At 49.4% G+C, this 18,344-nt stretch overlaps 1 protein-coding gene across 15 annotated transcripts in view; it reads right to left on the bottom strand.

The window, feature by feature from the left end:
- LOC6496176 (myosin light chain kinase, smooth muscle) overlaps positions 1-18,344 on the bottom strand; it is a 40,686-nt gene that overhangs the window by 18,145 nt on the left and 4,197 nt on the right. For 7 of the 15 annotated variants that reach the window (XM_032450137.2, XM_032450145.2, XM_032450146.2 and 4 more), the window contains one exon: positions 3,590-18,298. In XM_032450137.2, coding sequence (XP_032306028.1) covers positions 3,590-18,298 — 14,709 coding nt within the window. Of the gene's footprint in view, positions 1-189; positions 973-1,045; positions 2,956-3,589; positions 18,299-18,344 lie in introns of those variants that run through there. The other 8 variants (XM_032450140.2, XM_032450141.2, XM_032450144.2 and 5 more) reach the window with 8 other exon arrangements.

The following is an 18,344-nucleotide window of genomic DNA, read 5'->3' as shown; positions in this document are numbered from 1 at the left end:
CTGAGGAACACGAAAGTCAATCAGTCAATCAATTAGACGAACAGACAATCAGAAGATGCTATTTTTGGACGCGAAACGACCTCAATTGGACACAAACAGACAAAGGGATCGTGTAACAGCGGGCAGAGCTGTAAACATAGATACGGTCACAGGAACACAGATACTGAACTCGGGCACATGCGGAAATACCTCTCAGGGGCAGGGCGAAGATGGGCTCCGACTCGTCGCCGTCCGCCTGGGCGTTGTACACCTTAAAGTAGCAGGACGTCTCGATCTCGCTTAGGTCGTTCTTGGCAACGCACTTGTAGACTCCGGAGTCGGCGGCCGTCACGTTCGCGATCTCCAATATGGCCTTGCCCTCTTCGGACAGGTTGCGGATGTTGCCGCCAACCACCACCCACTTGTCGTCCTTCATCCAGCGCGTATTGGGCTGCGGTCCAATCACAGTGGCCACAAACTTTATGGTCGAGCCCTCCAGGGCCATGCGATCGCGCAATTGGGTGGCAAAGGAAAGCTTCTGTTTGGCTGGAACCAGAGGCTCCGGCGAGGCACGAACCGGACGCTGGCGCAGTTGTTCCGCCTCAGCCTCGGCCCTCTTCTGGTCCGACTCGGCCTTCGACTTCAAGGCTGCCTCCATGGCCTTCTTGGCCTGCCGCAAGCTGTCTAGCTGGATCTTGTCGCGAGCGTGGAATATGCCCGGGACGTGGTAGTGGAGATTCTTGGCCACCTCGATGGTGTGGTTGATCTGCGCCTCGCCACTGGAGTTGAAGGCCTTCAGAGTGTAGATGCCACTGTCCTTATTGCCGGGCTTATAGATGAGCAACTTGCAGACACCATGCGCCTCCTCCAGAATGGTGAACTTGTAGCTGGGCGTGACTTGGAAGGCGCCGCGCCACCATGTGATCACCGGACGTGGCACTCCGTGAACATGGCACTCGATGGTCAGTTCATCGTCCCGCAGATGGTAGTACTCTGAAAAAGGCAAGTGCACCGATAAGATCCATGGCGGAAAACTTGAAACACAGATTTCTCCAACGATATATACCTTTGATGTATTGGATAGAAGGGGGTTTGGGTTCGTCCTTGAAGACTTCGTAGATGGTGACAATACACGAGGAGGTGACCTCGTCATTTTGGTTGGAAATAACACAGGAGTATTCGCCTGAATCCAAGATAGTGGTGTTCAGCACCTCCAGCACAAGGATGTTGTTGTTGTTCATGATGCGATGACAGCCATCACGCTCCAGCTGCTTCCGGTTGTGATACCACTTGGCAGAGAGCTCCGGGCCGTCCACCGCGCACGCCAGTCGGACACTTTGGCCGGTCTCGGCGGCTCGGTCTGATAGGAAGTTGATGAACTTTGGATTGCGAGCCTGCTCCCGATGGCGTTGCCAGTCGGCGTCGCGTTCCTTCTCGCTGATCCGCTTGGCCTGGCTGTACTTGCGCATTTGCTGCATGAACTCCTCGCCCTCGACGGCAGCGATGCGCTGCCAGCGCTCCTCCTCGTAGGGATCCGGACGCACAAAGTCGTCGGAGGAGTCACTGCCACGGCGCTTCTCGTCCTTCTTCTTGAGGTCGGTGACCTGGTCCTCCTCCTCCTCAGCCTCGTTGTAGCGTTCCTCCTCACCGCCATCCTCCTGGTATTGGTCTTGGTCCTCGTCTCCGTAGCCCGCCTCAGTGCCCTCCTCGCCCTCTTCGCCCATGGCCGAGGGATCCTCTTCGTCCTCCTCGGCCTCTGCTTCTTCCAGAGCGCGTTGCTCGGCCTCGATGCGCTCCTGCTCCTCCTTCTCTGCCTGGAGCCGCTTTTGGCGCTCCTCGTAGGTCTCGCCTTTCGGCTTGGCACGGGCAGCCTCCTCCTCAGCAGCCTTGGCCGCGGCCCGAGCCTGCTCCTCCATCTGGAGCACCATCTTGCTCTTTTTGGGAGGGGGCTTTGGTCCCGCCTGCTGTGCCTGTTGCTGCTCAAACATCTTCTTGCTGGCCTTCTGGCCGCCGCCGATCTCCAATTTCAAGGTCAGCTTGGGGCTCGGAGACTTTTCCTTCTTCTCCTTCTTCTTGGGCGGAGCCTTTTTCTTGCCCTTCTTGACAGGCTCGTCGGAGTCGTCCAGATCCATGCTGTCCTCCCTATCTTCTGCCCCATAGTCGCCAGCATCTTCGGCGTCCTCTGCCCCGGAAGGACTCATGTCCTTGTCGATGGACTTGCGCTGAACGCGTGGCTTTCGGGCCTTCTTCTCCTTCTTTTTGGGCTTCACTTCCTCAATGATCTCTTCCTCCTCGACCTCCTCGTACTCCTCCACCACGTAGATAACCTCAACATTCGAGACATCCATTACGGCAGCGCGATCGATCACCGAGAGATCCGAGGTTATGTAACGGACGGGCTTCTGCAGATCCGCCGGCTCCGAGATGTCCATGATGAGGGCGCGATCGAAGACGGCGATGTTGCACGTCGTCTGGCTCTTAATGTCCCTGCCCAGCTCGAAGGGTGTCTTCTCCTTCTCCTCGCGCTTCAGGAACGGAGTGATGCTGCGCCAGGTGGAGGGCGTGGCACTGCGCCGGGTCATGTAAAGGGTAAAGGGTGTCTGGCTCCGGCCATGGATGGGCGTCGCACTGCGTCCACGCAGGCTGCCCGGAGTTGGCGACTTGAGTTTCCGCTTCTTTTGCGTTGGCACTTGGAGGGTGTCCTGGGCCGGAGCGGCGTCCGGCTCCGCCGAAGCCCTGGGCTCGAGATCGCCTTCATTTTCCCCCATCGCGGAGTCAGCTTTTCGTTACGTTGGTTGCGGGAATGAAATTCGTAATTGAAAACCGATAAAAATTATATATCCGTCCGAGTCGATATACGAATGACTGCCTAGATCAATATATGCATATACAGCCCGAAACGGTTCGATCGAGTATTTGGGACGTGAGACGTCCGTTCGATTCAAAAGAAGATTCACGACTGTCCCCGAAGGTGGTGAAAATTTCGAAAACACATTCCTCCTCGAATCCAATCACATTGCATCGATTTGGAATCAATTCCCATCTGCCGAAAACCATTTTACGATCTCTGTTTTGTTCGCCGCCGCGTTCTTCTCCCCCAAGCACTCCCCCAAGTCAGTCCACTGCCAAAATGCATTCTATTTAAGTGCCCACCACTCTTAATGAATGCAGGCAGTAGGTTTAGGTAAATGCAATTACATAAAGGATCGCACGGCTGCCATTTGATGTTTAATTGGGCTATTTAAAGCGGCTATTTCTGCGCCATGCTGAAGTCCGCCTGCCTCATTTACCTTCAACTCGCGCATCGCATCGACGGCACTTTCGAATCGATGGGGATACGCACGACCGATCATAAAACCGAATACCTTATAACTAAGAAAAAAAAACAGAAAAATGTGGAGATCATGGCGGTTGGCGGTTGGCGGGCGCCTTCTCTTCCAGCCAAAAATGCAAGTATGCCAACTCCTAGACACTAGATATGAGCACTTATAACTACACTTACTCTACACTACGGGGAAACGCAAGGTTCATAACGAAGCTAGGGCCACGATTCGGGCATTGGATTTAGGGCATTAGGTGGCAAGGCATTCCCAAGAGAAACGGCACTTACCTCGAATGTTGCGTGTAAATATTGGCGGAGTGCCAAATTGGCTCGAAGGTGCTTCGTATATAGTCACAAGACAGCTAGTTTCGACTTCTCCATTCTGATTGGACGCTATGCAGCGATAAATGCCAGAGTCGCCTACTTCGGCCGATTTGATTTCAAGGCGCGCGAGGCCGTTTTCCAATGTTTTTCTGTACTTGGCCCCGTTCTCGATGAGGCTGTCCTGCTTGAACCACATCACGTTCATGTCGTGGCCCGACAGGCCGCAGGTCAGCTTCAGGTCACTGCCCGACGCCGTATTCCGGTTGGTGAGTTGGATGTCCACTGTGGGCTGGCGTTTGGCGCTCCTTGACTCCTTCTGGTCCTTATACACGGAGTCCATTGACTTGAATGTCTGAAGGCTTTCGGAGTCGGCGAAGTCTTCAAGTCGGTCAATTTTTCGATCAAGGAGTTTCCTGGGCAATTTTTCAATTGTTTCTTCATCCTGCCTTTCTCCCGTTTCTCTTTGTTGTCCTGGCTGGTCGTCTCCATTAGATCCTTTCTTGACACCATCGATGACAATATCTCTTTTAGCATTTGTCTCAGATACGGAGGCGGGTGTGGATACTTTCCCATCCAACTTACCGCTGGGAACATCCCTTTCTTCGGACTGCTCAGCTTTCTCACTTTCTTCAAAAACTTTCTTGGCAACTATTTCGGAGGCTGTTTGTGTTTTATGCTCTTCTTCTAACTGCTGTACCACTTCTTTTTCTTTGGCCAAGGCCTTTGGCTTTGAGGCCTTAGTTTTGACTTTTGACTCTCCCTTTTCTTGCTTGGCTTCTTCTGGTTTCTTCTCAGATATTTTCTCTGCAAGGACCTCAGATACTTCAGCCTTTTCCGACTTCTTGTCAGATTTGGTCTTGACTTGTTTTTCGGTCTTTTCTTCAAGCTTCTGTTCTTCCAAAGCCTGTTTCTCCAAAGCCTTGGCTTGATCTGACTTATTTTCCGAATCCTTGACTTCCGGCTGCTTGGCTTCTTCTGCTTTCTTCTCAGATATTTTCTCTGCAAGGACCTCAGATACTTCGGCCTTTTCCGGCTTCTTTTCAGACTTAGTTTTGACTTGTTTTTTGGCCATTTCTTCAAGCTTCTGTTCTTCCAAAGCCCGTTTCTCCAGAGCCTTTGCTTGATCCGGCTTAGCTTCCGACTCCTTGACTTCCGGCTGCTTGGCTTCTTCTGGTTTCTTCTCAGATATTTTCTCTGCAAGGACCTCAGATACTTCAGCCTTTTCCGACTTCTTGTCAGATTTGGTCTTGACTTGTTTTTCGGTCTTTTCTTCAAGCTTCTGTTCTTCCAAAGCCTGTTTCTCCAAAGCCTTGGGTTGATCCGGCTTAGCTTCCGACTCCTTGACTTCCGGTTGCTTGGCTTCTTCTGGTTTCTTCTCAGATATTTTCTCTGCAAGGACCTCAGATACTTCGGCCTGTTCCGGCTTCTTTTCAGACTTAGTTTTGACTTGTTTGTTGGCCTTTTCTTCAAGCTTCTGTTCTTCCAAAGCCTTGGCTTGATCCGGCTTAGTTTCCGACTCCTTGACTTCCGGTTGCTTGGCTTCTTCTGCTTTCTTCTCAGATATTTTCTCTGCAAGGACCTCAGATACTTCAGCCTTTTCCGACTTCTTGTCAGATTTAGTCTTGACTTGTTTTTCGGTCTTTTCTTCAAGCTTCTGTTCTTCCAAAGCCTGTTTCTCCAAAGCCTTGGCTTGATCTGACTTAGTTTCTGAATCCTTGACTTCCGGCTGCTTGGCTTCTTCTGCTTTCTTCTCAGATATTTTCTCTGCAAGGACCTCAGATACTTCGGCCTGTTCCGGCTTCTTTTCAGACTTAGTTTTGACTTGTTTGTTGGCCTTTTCTTCAAGCTTCTGTTCTTCCAAAGCCTTGGCTTGATCCGGCTTAGTTTCCGACTCCTTGACTTCCGGTTGCTTGGCTTCTTCTGGTTTCTTCTCAGATATTTTCTCTGTAAGGACCTCAGATACTTCAGCCTTTTCCGACTTCTTGTCAGATTTAGTCTTGACTTGTTTTTCGGTCTTTTCTTCAAGCTTCTGTTCTTCCAAATCCTGTTTCTCCAAAGCCTTGGCTTGATCTGACTTAGTTTCTGAATCCTTGACTTCCGGCTGCTTGGCTTCTTCTGCTTTCTTCTCAGATATTTTCTCTGCAAGGACCCCAGATACTTCAGCCTTTTCCGACTGCTTGTAAGATTTAGTCTTGACTTGTTTTTCGGTCTTTTCTTCAAGCTTCTGTTCTTCCAAAGCCTGTTTCTCAAAAGCCTTGGCTTGATCTGACTTAGTTTCCGACTCCTTGACTTCCGGCTGCTTGGCTTCTTCTGCTTTCTTCTCAGATATTTTCTCTGCAAGGACCTCAGATACTTCGGCCTGTTCCGACTTCTTTTCAGACTTAGTTTTGACTTGTTTTTTGGCCATTTCTTCAAGCTTCTGTTCTTCCAAAGCCCGTTTCTCCAGAGCCTTTGCTTGATCCGGCTTAGCTTCCGACTCCTTGACTTCCGGCTGCTTGGCTTCTTCTAGTTTCTTCTCAGATATTTTCTCTGCAAGGACCTCAGATACTTCAGCCTTTTCCGACTTCTTGTCAGATTTGGTCTTGACTTGTTTTTCGGTCTTTTCTTCAAGCTTCTGTTCTTCCAAAGCCTGTTTCTCCAAAGCCTTGGCTTGATCTGACTTAGTTTCCGAATCCTTGACTTCCGGCTGCTTGGCTTCTTCTGGTTTCTTCTCAGATATTTTCTCTGCAAGGACCTCAGATACTTCGGCCTGTTCCGACTTCTTTTCAGACTTAGTTTTGACTTGTTTTTTGGCCTTTTCTTCAAGCTTCTGCTCTTCCAAAGCCCGTTTCTCCAGAGCCTTGGCTTGATCCGGCTTAGATTCCGACTCCTTGGCTTCCGGCTGCTTGGCTTCTTCTGGTTTCTTCTCAGATATTTTCTCTGCAAGGACCTCTGATACTTCAGCCTTTTCCGACTTCTTGTCAGATTTGGTCTTGACTTGTTTTTCGGTCTTTTCTTCAAGCTTCTGTTCTTCCAAAGCCTGTTTCACCAAAGCCTTGGCTTGATCCGGCTTAGCTTCCGACTCCTTGACTTCCGGCTGCTTGGGTTCTTCCGCCTTCTTCTTAGATATTTTCTCTTCAGGTTCTTCAGGCTTTGCCTCTTTCTCGTGTATTATTTCTGGAAGGATTTTAGATTCTTCTGCGTTGGCCGATTCTAATTCCAATCCCTCAATCAGTGTTTTTAAGTTTTCAATGACATTCAAGATTTTGGATGTTACTATCTGAATTTTTCCGTTCACGAATGCGGTACTTATTTTTCCCTGTTTATTTTCAATATAGTCATAGTCATTTAGCAATGCTGTTTTGAGGTCTTCTATTTTAGGCCTTAATACCTCAGTATTATCGTCCAAAATATCGTCAAATATGACGAAAAAGTCCATTAACGTCTGTTGCAAATTTATCATTTTTCCAGACGACTTATCAACCTGTGCGATCGTTTGGTTCTTTTCTGCGATTCTCTCCAAATTTACTATTTTTGGCACCAACAGCGAAGGTTTTGTGAACATGTTACAGTCATCAATTAGTTGGATTGCAGCTTTAATTAATATACAATTGCTTTTAATTTCTCGAACGCAATTCGGCATCACATGGCCTGCAACTTCTGGACAAAATTCAAACAGCGATTCAATAACGGCGTTGATAAATTCTATCTCTCCATGGTCTCTTCGCAAAGGTCCATCAATTAGTTTATTATTCAGACTGGAAATAGATTTGGAAATTTCACGGACATCATTAAAATTATCCAAGATGAAATTCCTCTCCGCAACAATTGATTCTAAATCGCTCATAGTCCCATTGACTTTAGCCCATTGAATCCAATTTTCAAATATAATGTTCAAGCTTTCTAAGGGAGATTCCGTGACTTCCGTTTGCCTGGATTCTTCAGCTTCTTCCAGAGCTATTTTCTCCCCAAGAACTTTAGATACTTCCGCCTTCTTTGATTTATTATCAAATTCCAATTCTCCTTGTTTTTGAGTCTTTTCATCCAGTTTCTGCTCTTCCAGAGACTGCTTCTCCAAAGCCTTGGCTTGATCGGGCTTAGCTTCAGATTCCTTGACTTCCGGCTGCTTGAACACTTCCGCTTTTTCCTCAGATATTTTCTCGGCAAGGACCTCAGATACTTCCGCCGTCTCTGGTTTCTTTTCAGACGCCGATTCGGCTTGTTTCTGGGTCTTAGCATCTAGTTGCTGCTCTTCCAGAGACTGCTTCTCCAAAGCCTTGGCTTGATCGGGCTTAGCTTCAGATTCCTTGACTTCCGGCTTCTTGGATTCTTCCACCCTTTCCTCAGATATTTTCTCGGCAAGCACTTCAGATACTTCCGCCGTCTCTGATTTCTTTTCAGACGCCGATTCGGCTTGTTTCTGGGTCTTAGCATCTAGTTGCTGCTCGTCCAGAGACTGCTTCTCCAAAGCCTTGGCTGTATCGGGCTTAGCTTCAGATTCCTTGACTTCCGGCTTCTTGGATTCTTCCACCTTTTCCTCAGATATTTTCTCGGCAAGGACCTCAGATACTTCCGCCGTCTCTGATTTCTTTTCAGCCGTCGATTCGGCTTGTTTCTGGGTCTTAGCATCCAGTTTCTGCTCTTCCAGAGACTGCTTCTCCAAAGCCTTGGCTTGATCGGGCTTAGCTTCAGATTCCTTGACTTCCGGCTTCTTGGATTCTTCCACCCTTTCCTCAGATATTTTTTCGGCAAGGACCTCAGATACTTCCGCCGTCTCTGGTTTCTTTTCAGACGCCGATTTGGCTTGTTTCTGGGTCTTAGCATCTAGTTGCTGCTCTTCCAGAGACTGCTTCTCCAAAGCCTTGGCTTGATCTGGCTTAGCTTCAGATTCCTTGACTTCCGGCTTCTTGGATTCTTCCACCTTTTCCTCAGATATTTTCTCAGCGAGGACTTCAGATACTTCCGCCGTCTCTGATTTTTTTTCAGACGCCGATTCGGCTTGTTTCTGGGTCTTAGCATCTAGTTGCTGCTCTTCCAGAGACTGCTTCTCCAAAGCCTTGGCTTGATCGGGCTTAGCTTCCGATTCCTTGACATCCAGCTTCTTGGATTCTTCCACCTTTTCCTCAGATATTTTCTCGGCAAGGACCTCAGATACTTCCGCCATCTCTGAATTCTTTTCAGACGCCGATTCGGCTTGTTTCTGGGTCTTAGCATCCAGTTTCTGCTCTTCCAGAGATTGCTTCTCCAAAGTCTTGGCTTGATCGGGCTTAGCTTCAGATTCCTTGACATCCGGCTTCTTGGATTCTTCCACCTTTTCCTCAGATATTTTCTCGGCAAAGACCTCAGATACTTCCGCCGTCTCTGATTTCTTTTCAGCCGCCGATTCGGCTTGTTTCTGGATCTTAGCATCTAGTTGCTGCTCTTCCAGAGACTGCTTCTCCAAAGCCTTGGCTTGATCGGGCTTAGCTTCAGATTCCTTGACTTCCGGCTTCTTGGATTCTTCCACCCTTTCCTCAGATATTTTCTCGGCTAGGACCTCAGATACTTCCGCCGTCTCTGATTTCTTTTCAGCCGTCGATTCGGCTTGTTTCTGGGTCTTAGCATACAGTTTCTGATCTTCCAGAGACTGCTTCTCCAAAGCCTTGGCTTGATCGGGCTTAGCTTCAGATTCCTTGACTTCCGGCTTCTTGGATTCTTCCACCCTTTCCTCAGATATTTTTTCGGCAAGGACCTCAGATACTTCCGCCGTCTCTGGTTTCTTTTCAGACGCCGATTTGGCTTGTTTCTGGGTCTTAGCATCTAGTTGCTGCTCTTCCAGAGACTTCTTCTCCAAAGCCTTGGCTTGATCGGGCTTAGCTTCAGATTCCTTGACTTCCGGCTTCTTGGATTCTTCCACCTTTTCCTCAGATATTTTCTCAGCGAGGACTTCAGATACTTCCGCCGTCTCTGATTTTTTTTCAGACGCCGATTCGGCTTGTTTCTGGGTCTTAGCATCTAGTTGCTGCTCTTCCAGAGACTGCTTCTCCAAAGCCTTGGCTTGATCGGGCTTAGCTTCAGATTCCTTGACTTCCGGCTTCTTGGATTCTTCCACCTTTTCCTCAGACATTTTCTCGGCAACGACCTCAGATACTTCCGCCGTCTCTGATTTCTTTTCAGGCGCCGATTCGGCTTGTTTCTGGATCTTAGCATCTAGTTGCTGCTCTTCCAGAGACTCCTTCTCCAAAGCCTTGGCTTGATCGGGTTTAGCTTCCGATTCCTTGACATCCAGCTTTTTGGATTCTTCCACCTTTTCCTCAGATATTTTCTCGGCAAGGACCTCAGATACTTCCGCCATCTCTGAATTCTTTTCAGACGCCGATTCGGCTTGTTTCTGGGTCTTAGCATCCAGTTTCTGCTCTTCCAGAGATTGCTTCTCCAAAGTCTTGGCTTGATCGGGCTTAGCTTCAGATTCCTTGACATCCGGCTTCTTGGATTCTTCCACCTTTTCCTCAGATATTTTCTCGGCAAAGACCTCAGATACTTCCGCCGTCTCTGATTTCTTTTCAGCCGCCGATTCGGCTTGTTTCTGGATCTTAGCATCTAGTTGCTGCTCTTCCAGAGACTGCTTCTCCAAAGCCTTGGCTTGATCGGGCTTAGCTTCAGATTCCTTGACTTCCGGCTTCTTGGATTCTTCCACCCTTTCCTCAGATATTTTCTCGGCAAGGACTTCAGATACTTCCGCCGTCTCTGGTTTCTTTTCAGACGCCGATTCGGCTTGTTTCTGGGTCTTAGCATCTAGTTGCTGCTCTTCCAGAGACTGCTTCTCCAAAGCCTTGGCTTGATCGGGCTTAGCTTCAGATTCCTTGACTTCCGGCTTCTTGGATTCTTCCACCTTTTCCTCAGATATTTTCTCAGCGAGGACTTCAGATACTTCCGCCGTCTCTGATTTTTTTTCAGACGCCGATTCGGCTTGTTTCTGGGTCTTAGCATCTAGTTGCTGCTCTTCCAGAGACTGCTTCTCCAAAGCCTTGGCTTGATCGGGCTTAGCTTCCGATTCCTTGACATCCAGCTTCTTGGATTCTTCCACCTTTTCCTCAGATATTTTCTCGGCAAGGACCTCAGATACTTCCGCCATCTCTAAATTCTTTTCAGACGCCGATTCGGCTTGTTTCTGGGTCTTAGCATCCAGTTTCTGCTCTTCCAGAGATTGCTTCTCCAAAGTCTTGGCTTGATCGGGCTTAGCTTCAGATTCCTTGACATCCGGCTTCTTGGATTCTTCCACCTTTTCCTCAGATATTTTCTCGGCAAAGACCTCAGATACTTCCGCCGTCTCTGATTTCTTTTCAGCCGCCGATTCGGCTTGTTTCTGGATCTTAGCATCTAGTTGCTGCTCTTCCAGAGACTGCTTCTCCAAAGCCTTGGCTTGATCGGGCTTAGCTTCAGATTCCTTGACTTCCGGCTTCTTGGATTCTTCCACCTTTTCCTCAGACATTTTCTCGGCAACGACCTCAGATACTTCCGCCGTCTCTGATTTCTTTTCAGGCGCCGATTCGGCTTGTTTCTGGATCTTAGCATCTAGTTGCTGCTCTTCCAGAGACTGCTTCTCCAAAGCCTTGGCTTGATCGGGCTTAGCTTCCGATTCCTTGACATCCAGCTTCTTGGATTCTTCCACCTTTTCCTCAGATATTTTCTCGGCAAGGACCTCAGATACTTCCGCCGTCTCTGGTTTCTTTTCAGACGCCGATTTGGCTTGTTTCTGGGTCTTAGCATCTAGTTGCTGCTCTTCCAGAGACTCCTTCTCCAAAGCCTTGGCTTGATCGGACTTAGCTTCAGATTCCTTGACTTCCGGCTTCTTGGATTCTTCCGCCTTTTCCTCTGATATTTCCTCGGCAAGCACTTCAGATACTTCCGCCGTCTCTGGTTTCTTTTCAGACGCCGATTTGGCTTGTTTCTGGGTCTTAGCATCTAGTTGCTGCTCTTCCAGAGACTCCTTTTCCAAAGCCTTGGCCTGATCGGACTTAGCTTCAGATTCCTTGACTTCCGGCTTCTTGGATTCTTCCGCCTTTTCCTCTGATATTTCCTCGGCAAGCACTTCAGATACTTCCGCCGTCTCTGATTTCTTTTCAGACGCCGATTCGGCTTGTTTCTGGGTCTTAGCATCTAATTTCTGCTCTTCCAGAGACTGCTTCTCCAAAGCCCTTGCTTCGTCTGGTGTAGCTTCCGAGTCTTCGGTGATTTTGTGGTCAACTACGTCCTCGGATGGTGTTAAAGCTTCAACATATGCGTCTTCGGCCTTCTTTTGGATTTGATTTTGTACCAATTCTTTAAGATCCTCGCATATATTTAAAACGCGAAGTGTGATTTCTTGAATCTTTCCGTTGATAATTGGTGTGTGAAGTTGGCCCTGTTTCTTCTCAATGTAATCATATTCGCTGAGCAAGATAGATTTCAATTCTTCAATACTTTGGTTTTTAATGCCCGATTTCTCATTTAGAATGTCGTCTAGAATAATGAAGATATCCATTAGGCTTTGTTGCAGGCTGATCATCTTTTCCGACGACTTATCTACGTGTGTCTGTGTTTGAATTTTTTGGGAGATGCTCTCCAGATTGTCTAGTTTAGAGATCAACAAAGATGGCTTTATAAGCATTTGGCTCTCGTCAATTAATTGAATGGCTGCTTTAGTTAAGATAACATTGGTTTTTATTTCTTTCAGATAATTTTTCATCACTTGCTCTGCAGCTTCTGGGCAGGCTTCCAAAAGCGATTCGATAAATTCTTCGATGAGCTTGTTACCCTCCTCTTCCTGCTGTGTCCTTCCATCGTAAGTATGAACTATATGTTCCTTAAGTTTGAATATGGATTTGGCTACCTTTACAGAGTCTTCGAGATTTTCGAGAAGGTTTTGACACTCGGTTGTAATAGAGTTACTGCCATCGCTATCCAAACCCTCAAGCTTCTGTTTTAAATTTTGAATAGCTTGAAGCGATGCCTTTTCGTCAAGAACATCAGTCACGCCCTCGTTTTCAGTAGGCCTGGTAACTTCTGTTCCTTGTAACTCAATTTCCGTTTCCGGTTTCCTTTCAAGATGGATTTCCTCAGCCTCTGTAGACTTCTGGGTATCAACTGGCTGCTTCTTCGGAGCTTCAAGCTCAAATAACTTTGGTTTTTTGGCTTCTGGCTCGGTGTCCTCTGGGCTTCCCTCTTCCTCCGCTTCCAAATCGGTTTCCACTACAGACTCAGAAGAAGAAACTGCGGGTTGTGTTTGGAGTTCCGCCAAGAACACACTCAGCTTATTCAGTTTTTCCTTGAGATTGTCGAGCTGACCCTGCAGTGCCTCTATAAGGGCCACTTGCTTAGCGGTGATCCGGGTCAGCTGGGGCTGACTCAAAATCTCCTCCTCGATTTGGAGAAGTGTTGCCTCCAACTGACCAATGTCATCGGTGTTCTCGTCGAGCAGTAGGATGCACTGGGCACTATTGGCCTTGAGGCCCTCCTCTATTTCCGTAAGGAAAGCCTTGCCAGAGGAGACATTTTGAATAATCGTGGTGATGTCGATCGGGACCGACGGCTCACTCGGAATTTGGGACAGGGCCTTCAGCTCAGTCGCCACGGAATCGATTTCCTGCAGAAGTTCAATGACCCGTATGGAGTTCTCGCTTCCCTCAATAAAATCGAACACGGCCACCAAGCCATTTTGGGTTTTCAGGAGAGCAGCCGATTCTTCGTTGCTGAGCCGCTCGCCAACATCATTGAGACTTCTGAAGGCAGACATGAGGCTGGTTTGGAGCTGCACCACCACCCCTGAAGACCTCTCGACATCGACGGTAGGATGCGAGGCCACAGCCGCAATGGACTGGGCCAGATTTTCAATGGAAGGCTTGAGGGCTGTGAAGTTTTCGTCCTGCTGTTCTTCACAACGCAGTACAAAGTTCCGGAAAGCCGCTTCGATCTTGAAAAACATTTCCTCGGCCAACTGACTCTCCAGTATGGGCAGAGAAAGAAGTATGTCTTCAAAGGCACTCTCCACGGTCTCGAGAGAGTCCACCAACCCGGACTCATAGGTGTGCACCAGGCACTCCTTCAGGCGGAACATGGTGCGGGCTATCTTGGCTTGAGCCAGCACAGTCTCGTGCTGTTCGCTTTCGGCCACCAGAACACTCTGAATGCTCTGCAGATCCGTCTTTAGCTGCTGCATTATGTGCCCCACCTGCTGGAGCTCCTCGTTTCCGTCGGTCTGGGTGACCTCCAGACAGGCCTCAAGTTGTCTGATGCCGCTGGCCACTCCTTGCTGAATGTCAAACACCTCCACTTCAGGCTCCTCTGCCACCACAGCCTCCTGAATGTGCTCCGACACTGTCTGTACCTGCCCGATGCTCTTGAGCTCGGATATGTCGCCCTGGGTGGATAAATCTAGAACGTGTTCCATTACTTGTACTTCCATTTGCTCACAGCACAGTCTCAAGTCGTGAAGGGGATTGGCCAGCACCTTGAGCTTTGACAGCTCCAAGTCACTGATGCTTTCCACCGGACCACTGTGGGCCAAGCACTCTTCCACTTGCAAGACACATTTTTCCAGACTACAGAGTGCCTCTGCGAAGGTGCCTTGCTGGCTAGCTTCGGAAATGGAGTGCACCGCATCCATGATGTTCGTTTCCTGCAGAACGTTTCCAATTTCGTTTCCAATGCTTTTTTGCAATTCCTGCATCTTAACCATCGCCGCCTGGACTTGCATGGCGGACTTTTCTGATAAAGAAGCAACGTCTCCTTCCTCACAGTGAGAAAGAACCGCGGAAATGCCTTGGTTTAGATCCGTCAAGAGGACTTCAAGTCGCGATGGTTTATCCGAAGCGGGCTCGGCTTTCTCCGAAACGGAGTCAGTTGGTAGAGATTCGGCTACTGACCTAAACACCGACATATCATCTAAAGTGGACACGTCCTCAAGTGATCCCCGAGGAGGCTGCAGACTTTCGAGAACACGAATCAGGCCTGCTAACGGACTAGCTATGGCCAGTTTCTCATCCATAGACTGCATTTGCTGATCAACAATGTCAGTAAACTGTCCCAGCGCACTTTGGAATTTATCTCCGGACGGGGAATCCGGAGTATCCAGAGCCTTGGCCAGATCGAAAAAGCTTTTACCGCATTCAAAGAGGATCCTGGTGGTTTTAGCCTCGTTGACATCGAAGGTGGTCTCCGCTTCACTGAACTTGGCCAGTCCTTGGGCTGTTTGTAGAATTCGCAAAAGAGGCACCTGAGCCTCCTTGGCCGAAGCCTTAACTTGCTCTGGAGCTCTGGGATTATCGCAAATTTTGTTCAAAGCCTCCTGCAGCGTTTCAATGTTGGCAACTGCCTCCTCGAGTGAGACTTTCGTCTCCAGTACCTTGCGCAGAGCACTGAAGGACTTGTCCTGTTGTTGGGAAGCTTGCTCCTCGTCTTGCTGAATCTCCTGCTGCAGAATCCGGAACTCGTGTTCCTCAATATCAATGACCGCATTACGAATAATGCAGCTTATGTTTTCGAGAGATTGCAGAGTCCTTTGGTCGGGCTCCCTCGCCGCCAAAAAGTACCCTCGTCCTTTCTTGGTGCTCTCCTGCAGCGTGCTGAGCGGCTCAATAAGATCCGCCAGAGACCCAGTCATGGACTTTACCTCCGTTTGTCGAATACAATAGTTAAGCTCATCCACGGGGCGCTTGAGCTTATTCAGCAGCTCCACATGGTTTCCAGTTATATTCTTTTCTAATATGGTGCTTATCAAGGAGGAAAGTTCGTCCTTCAGATTTGTCAAGCGGATTTTCACACTCGAGGAAAGTCGAGGGGATATCCCTTCTATATTCGTTTCGAAATGCAGTACTGCCTGAGCAAAAGACTGCAGGAGTTTCTGGGTATCTGTCACATCCATGGCCTGTTCAGGTAAGAGTTCCACAGGCTCGGCGGCTTGACCGCTTTCTAGATCCTGGCCCAGCTGCGCCAGTCCGTTTTGAATCTCCTGCAAAGGAGGAACCATCGACTCGACCGTGCTCACCGTGAGCATTCCGCCTTCGACGCTGTCCGATTTCTCGTTAAGGATAACCTCCAGACCCTTGTTGAGCTCGAAGAGCGGCGGCGTTACAATGTCTAGAATGGCCATGTTGATCTTTTGCTCCATTGAGTCTGACCCGGCCAGGGACTCCGTCTTGTCCTCGATCGACTGCAAGGTGCTCTGTAAGCTTTTAATTGGCTCAACAATGCTCTCGAGTACTTTTTGATGGACCTTTTTGTAGATCTGCTCCTCGGACTCCTCGAGTGAGAGCTCCATTTCGACGCGTTCCAAAGCCTCCTGGATCTTGGCCACTGGCTGGCAGATCAGTTTCAAGGAACTCGCCTCGCTGGGTAAGTTGGCTTCCGAAATGGTGGCAAAGGATACGGAATCGGGAACTTCCTGCATCTTCTCCACGGCTTCCGTGAAGTGCTTGGCTGCCTCCAGCTCTTGGGCCTCCTGCAGCAAGGCCTGGGACCTTATAGTGTCCTGTGTAATCTCGAGTCCCTGCTGGATGTCATCGGCTGTCAGTTCGATCTGGGCCCTCAGGCACTCCGACTCAAATTTCTGGCTCATGACTTTCAACTCTCCGAGGGCTCGCTTCATTTGCTCGGCCACACTGTCGATAATGCACACACTGGTTCGTTGGATCAACGTGGCTCCTGTCTCATCGATTTCCACACACTTCTCTATGACTTGAAGGCCCAGATGCAGCTGCCGAATATCCTCATCCATGGACTGAATCAACGCGTCTATCTGGGTCTCCCCGGAGTAGACCCTCAACTTCGATTCAATTTGCTTGATGGGATCGACAATGTTTCGGATGATAGCGATGCTCTGATCTGCCGCAGACGGGGTCATCATCATGGTGGACTGTTCCATTACCTCGTTCTCCACTGCCGCGAGGTGGTTCTCGATTACCCTAAGCAACTTGGCCAGCGGAATAAGAGCCATTAGGTTCTTGTTGATTTCATTCTCATCGGTCACAACTTTGGCGTGCGAGGTCGGGGAAACCATTAGCCCGTCACCCACTGCTCCTGAAATGTCCTGCAGTCGCGCCTCGTCTTCAGTGGTCTTTGAAGAATCACTATCAGTTGGCTTCTTAGACTTCTTCCTTTGCGGCGGGGCTACCGGAGAGTCCTTGTCGTTATCCTTCTGAGACGTAGACATCTGCGCACTGACAAATGTCTGCAAGTCGGAGGCATCCTCCTCCTCGCCCTCCAAAGCCGAGGCCTTGGACAAGCTGAAAAACTCATCAGTCTCCGTGGGCTTCGACTTCTTCCGCTTGCGTATTGGTGCCGATAGAGACAATTCCTCCGTCATTTTGTCAAATGACTCCTGTGCATATTGTTCTACCTCGTGGTCGAACCGGCTCTCCATGCCGGAGGAACCGTGGACAGTTATCTCATTAATGGACACGTCATCTATGTCGGCCTCCGTGCGCATATCCTCCTCATGACTAAAGTACTCTGGCGAAATGTCTATGACGACAGCCTCCATCAGGAGCTTTCCGGACTGCGAGGTCTCCTTGACGAAGCGCAGAGGCGGCAACTCGACTATGTTGTGCTCCGTTACGTGCTCGGAAATCTGATCCGCATACATCTCCACAATCTTGAGGGCCTCCTCCTCGGTCAGATCAGGTGTCTCGTAGAGGGAGACGGACACCTCCTTGCCGTCAAACGAGAAGGACACGTCGCCTTTTTCGTCTATAGTGATGTCCCCCATAGGCGTCTCGTACAGCTGTGAGGTTCGCTCCTCCTGGATGGTGGACAATGAAAGATTCCTCTGCAGCTCGTTTTCCTGCTGTTCGCTGATTTGTTGCTGCTGGCTCCTTTGGGCATCTTCGAAGCCTAGAAGCGAGGCGGAGCTAGCCACCACGCCCATGCAGTTACGTGCTTCACAGGTATAGGTGCCCAGGCAGCAGGTTCCGTCCTGTCCGGATATAATGCGATGAATATCGCCTGGCTTGAGTTCCACGCCGTCTTTGTACCACTTCAGAGCCGGCTGAGGTACTCCGATGACCTTGCACTCCAAGTTCACGGCTCCCTCTTCCGTCAAAACAGCTCTGAGGCACTCCAGGAAGCGCGGCTTCTTATAGTGCCTGGGAATCTGCAGCTTGAGGAAGCAGGAGGTGATGCTGGTGCCAAAATCATTGACGGCCACGCACTTCCACTCGGCCTGATCCACAAACTCAACGGCTTTGATGTCCATGACCCAGTCGTCGTTCTGGCCGCGGTAGTGGTTATATCGTTCGTTTGGATCGATCGGAAGTTCATCGCGGAACCACGAGAGTGTGGGATCTGGGGTCGCCCTTACCACCACCTTGAATTGGAAGGGCTCGTTGATTTTGGCATCGGTGCTCTTCAGTCCTGTCACGAATTTGGGTGCCTGGTTTTGCTGAGTGAAGCCCAAGCGCTCCTCGTCCGTAAGCTGGTTCTGGATGTCCTCCACCGTTAAAACGGCAGTGCTACTGGTCTCTCCCATGCAGTTCCTGGCGATGCAGCAGTATGTGCCCAAGGAGTTTGTTCCTGTCAGCTGGTAGACGTCTCCGGGCTTCAGTTCGTGGCCGTCCTTGAACCATTTAAGGGCTGGTGTGGGGAAGCCCACCACCTTGCACTCGAAGGACACAAGTCCCTCCTCGGTCAGTACGGCTCGCAGGCTCTCCATGAATCGCGGCTTGCGATAATTCCGGGGAACTGTCGGAAAAAATGGTTTTAAAATTTTCAGAAAACTTGAAAAATG

The sequence above is a fragment of the Drosophila ananassae genome, chromosome 3L (assembly GCF_017639315.1).
Source record: "Drosophila ananassae strain 14024-0371.13 chromosome 3L, ASM1763931v2, whole genome shotgun sequence".
Lineage (NCBI taxonomy): Eukaryota > Metazoa > Arthropoda > Insecta > Diptera > Drosophilidae > Drosophila > Drosophila ananassae.
Note: the sequence above shows the minus strand (reverse complement) of the source record. Positions and strands in the feature narration are given on the sequence as shown.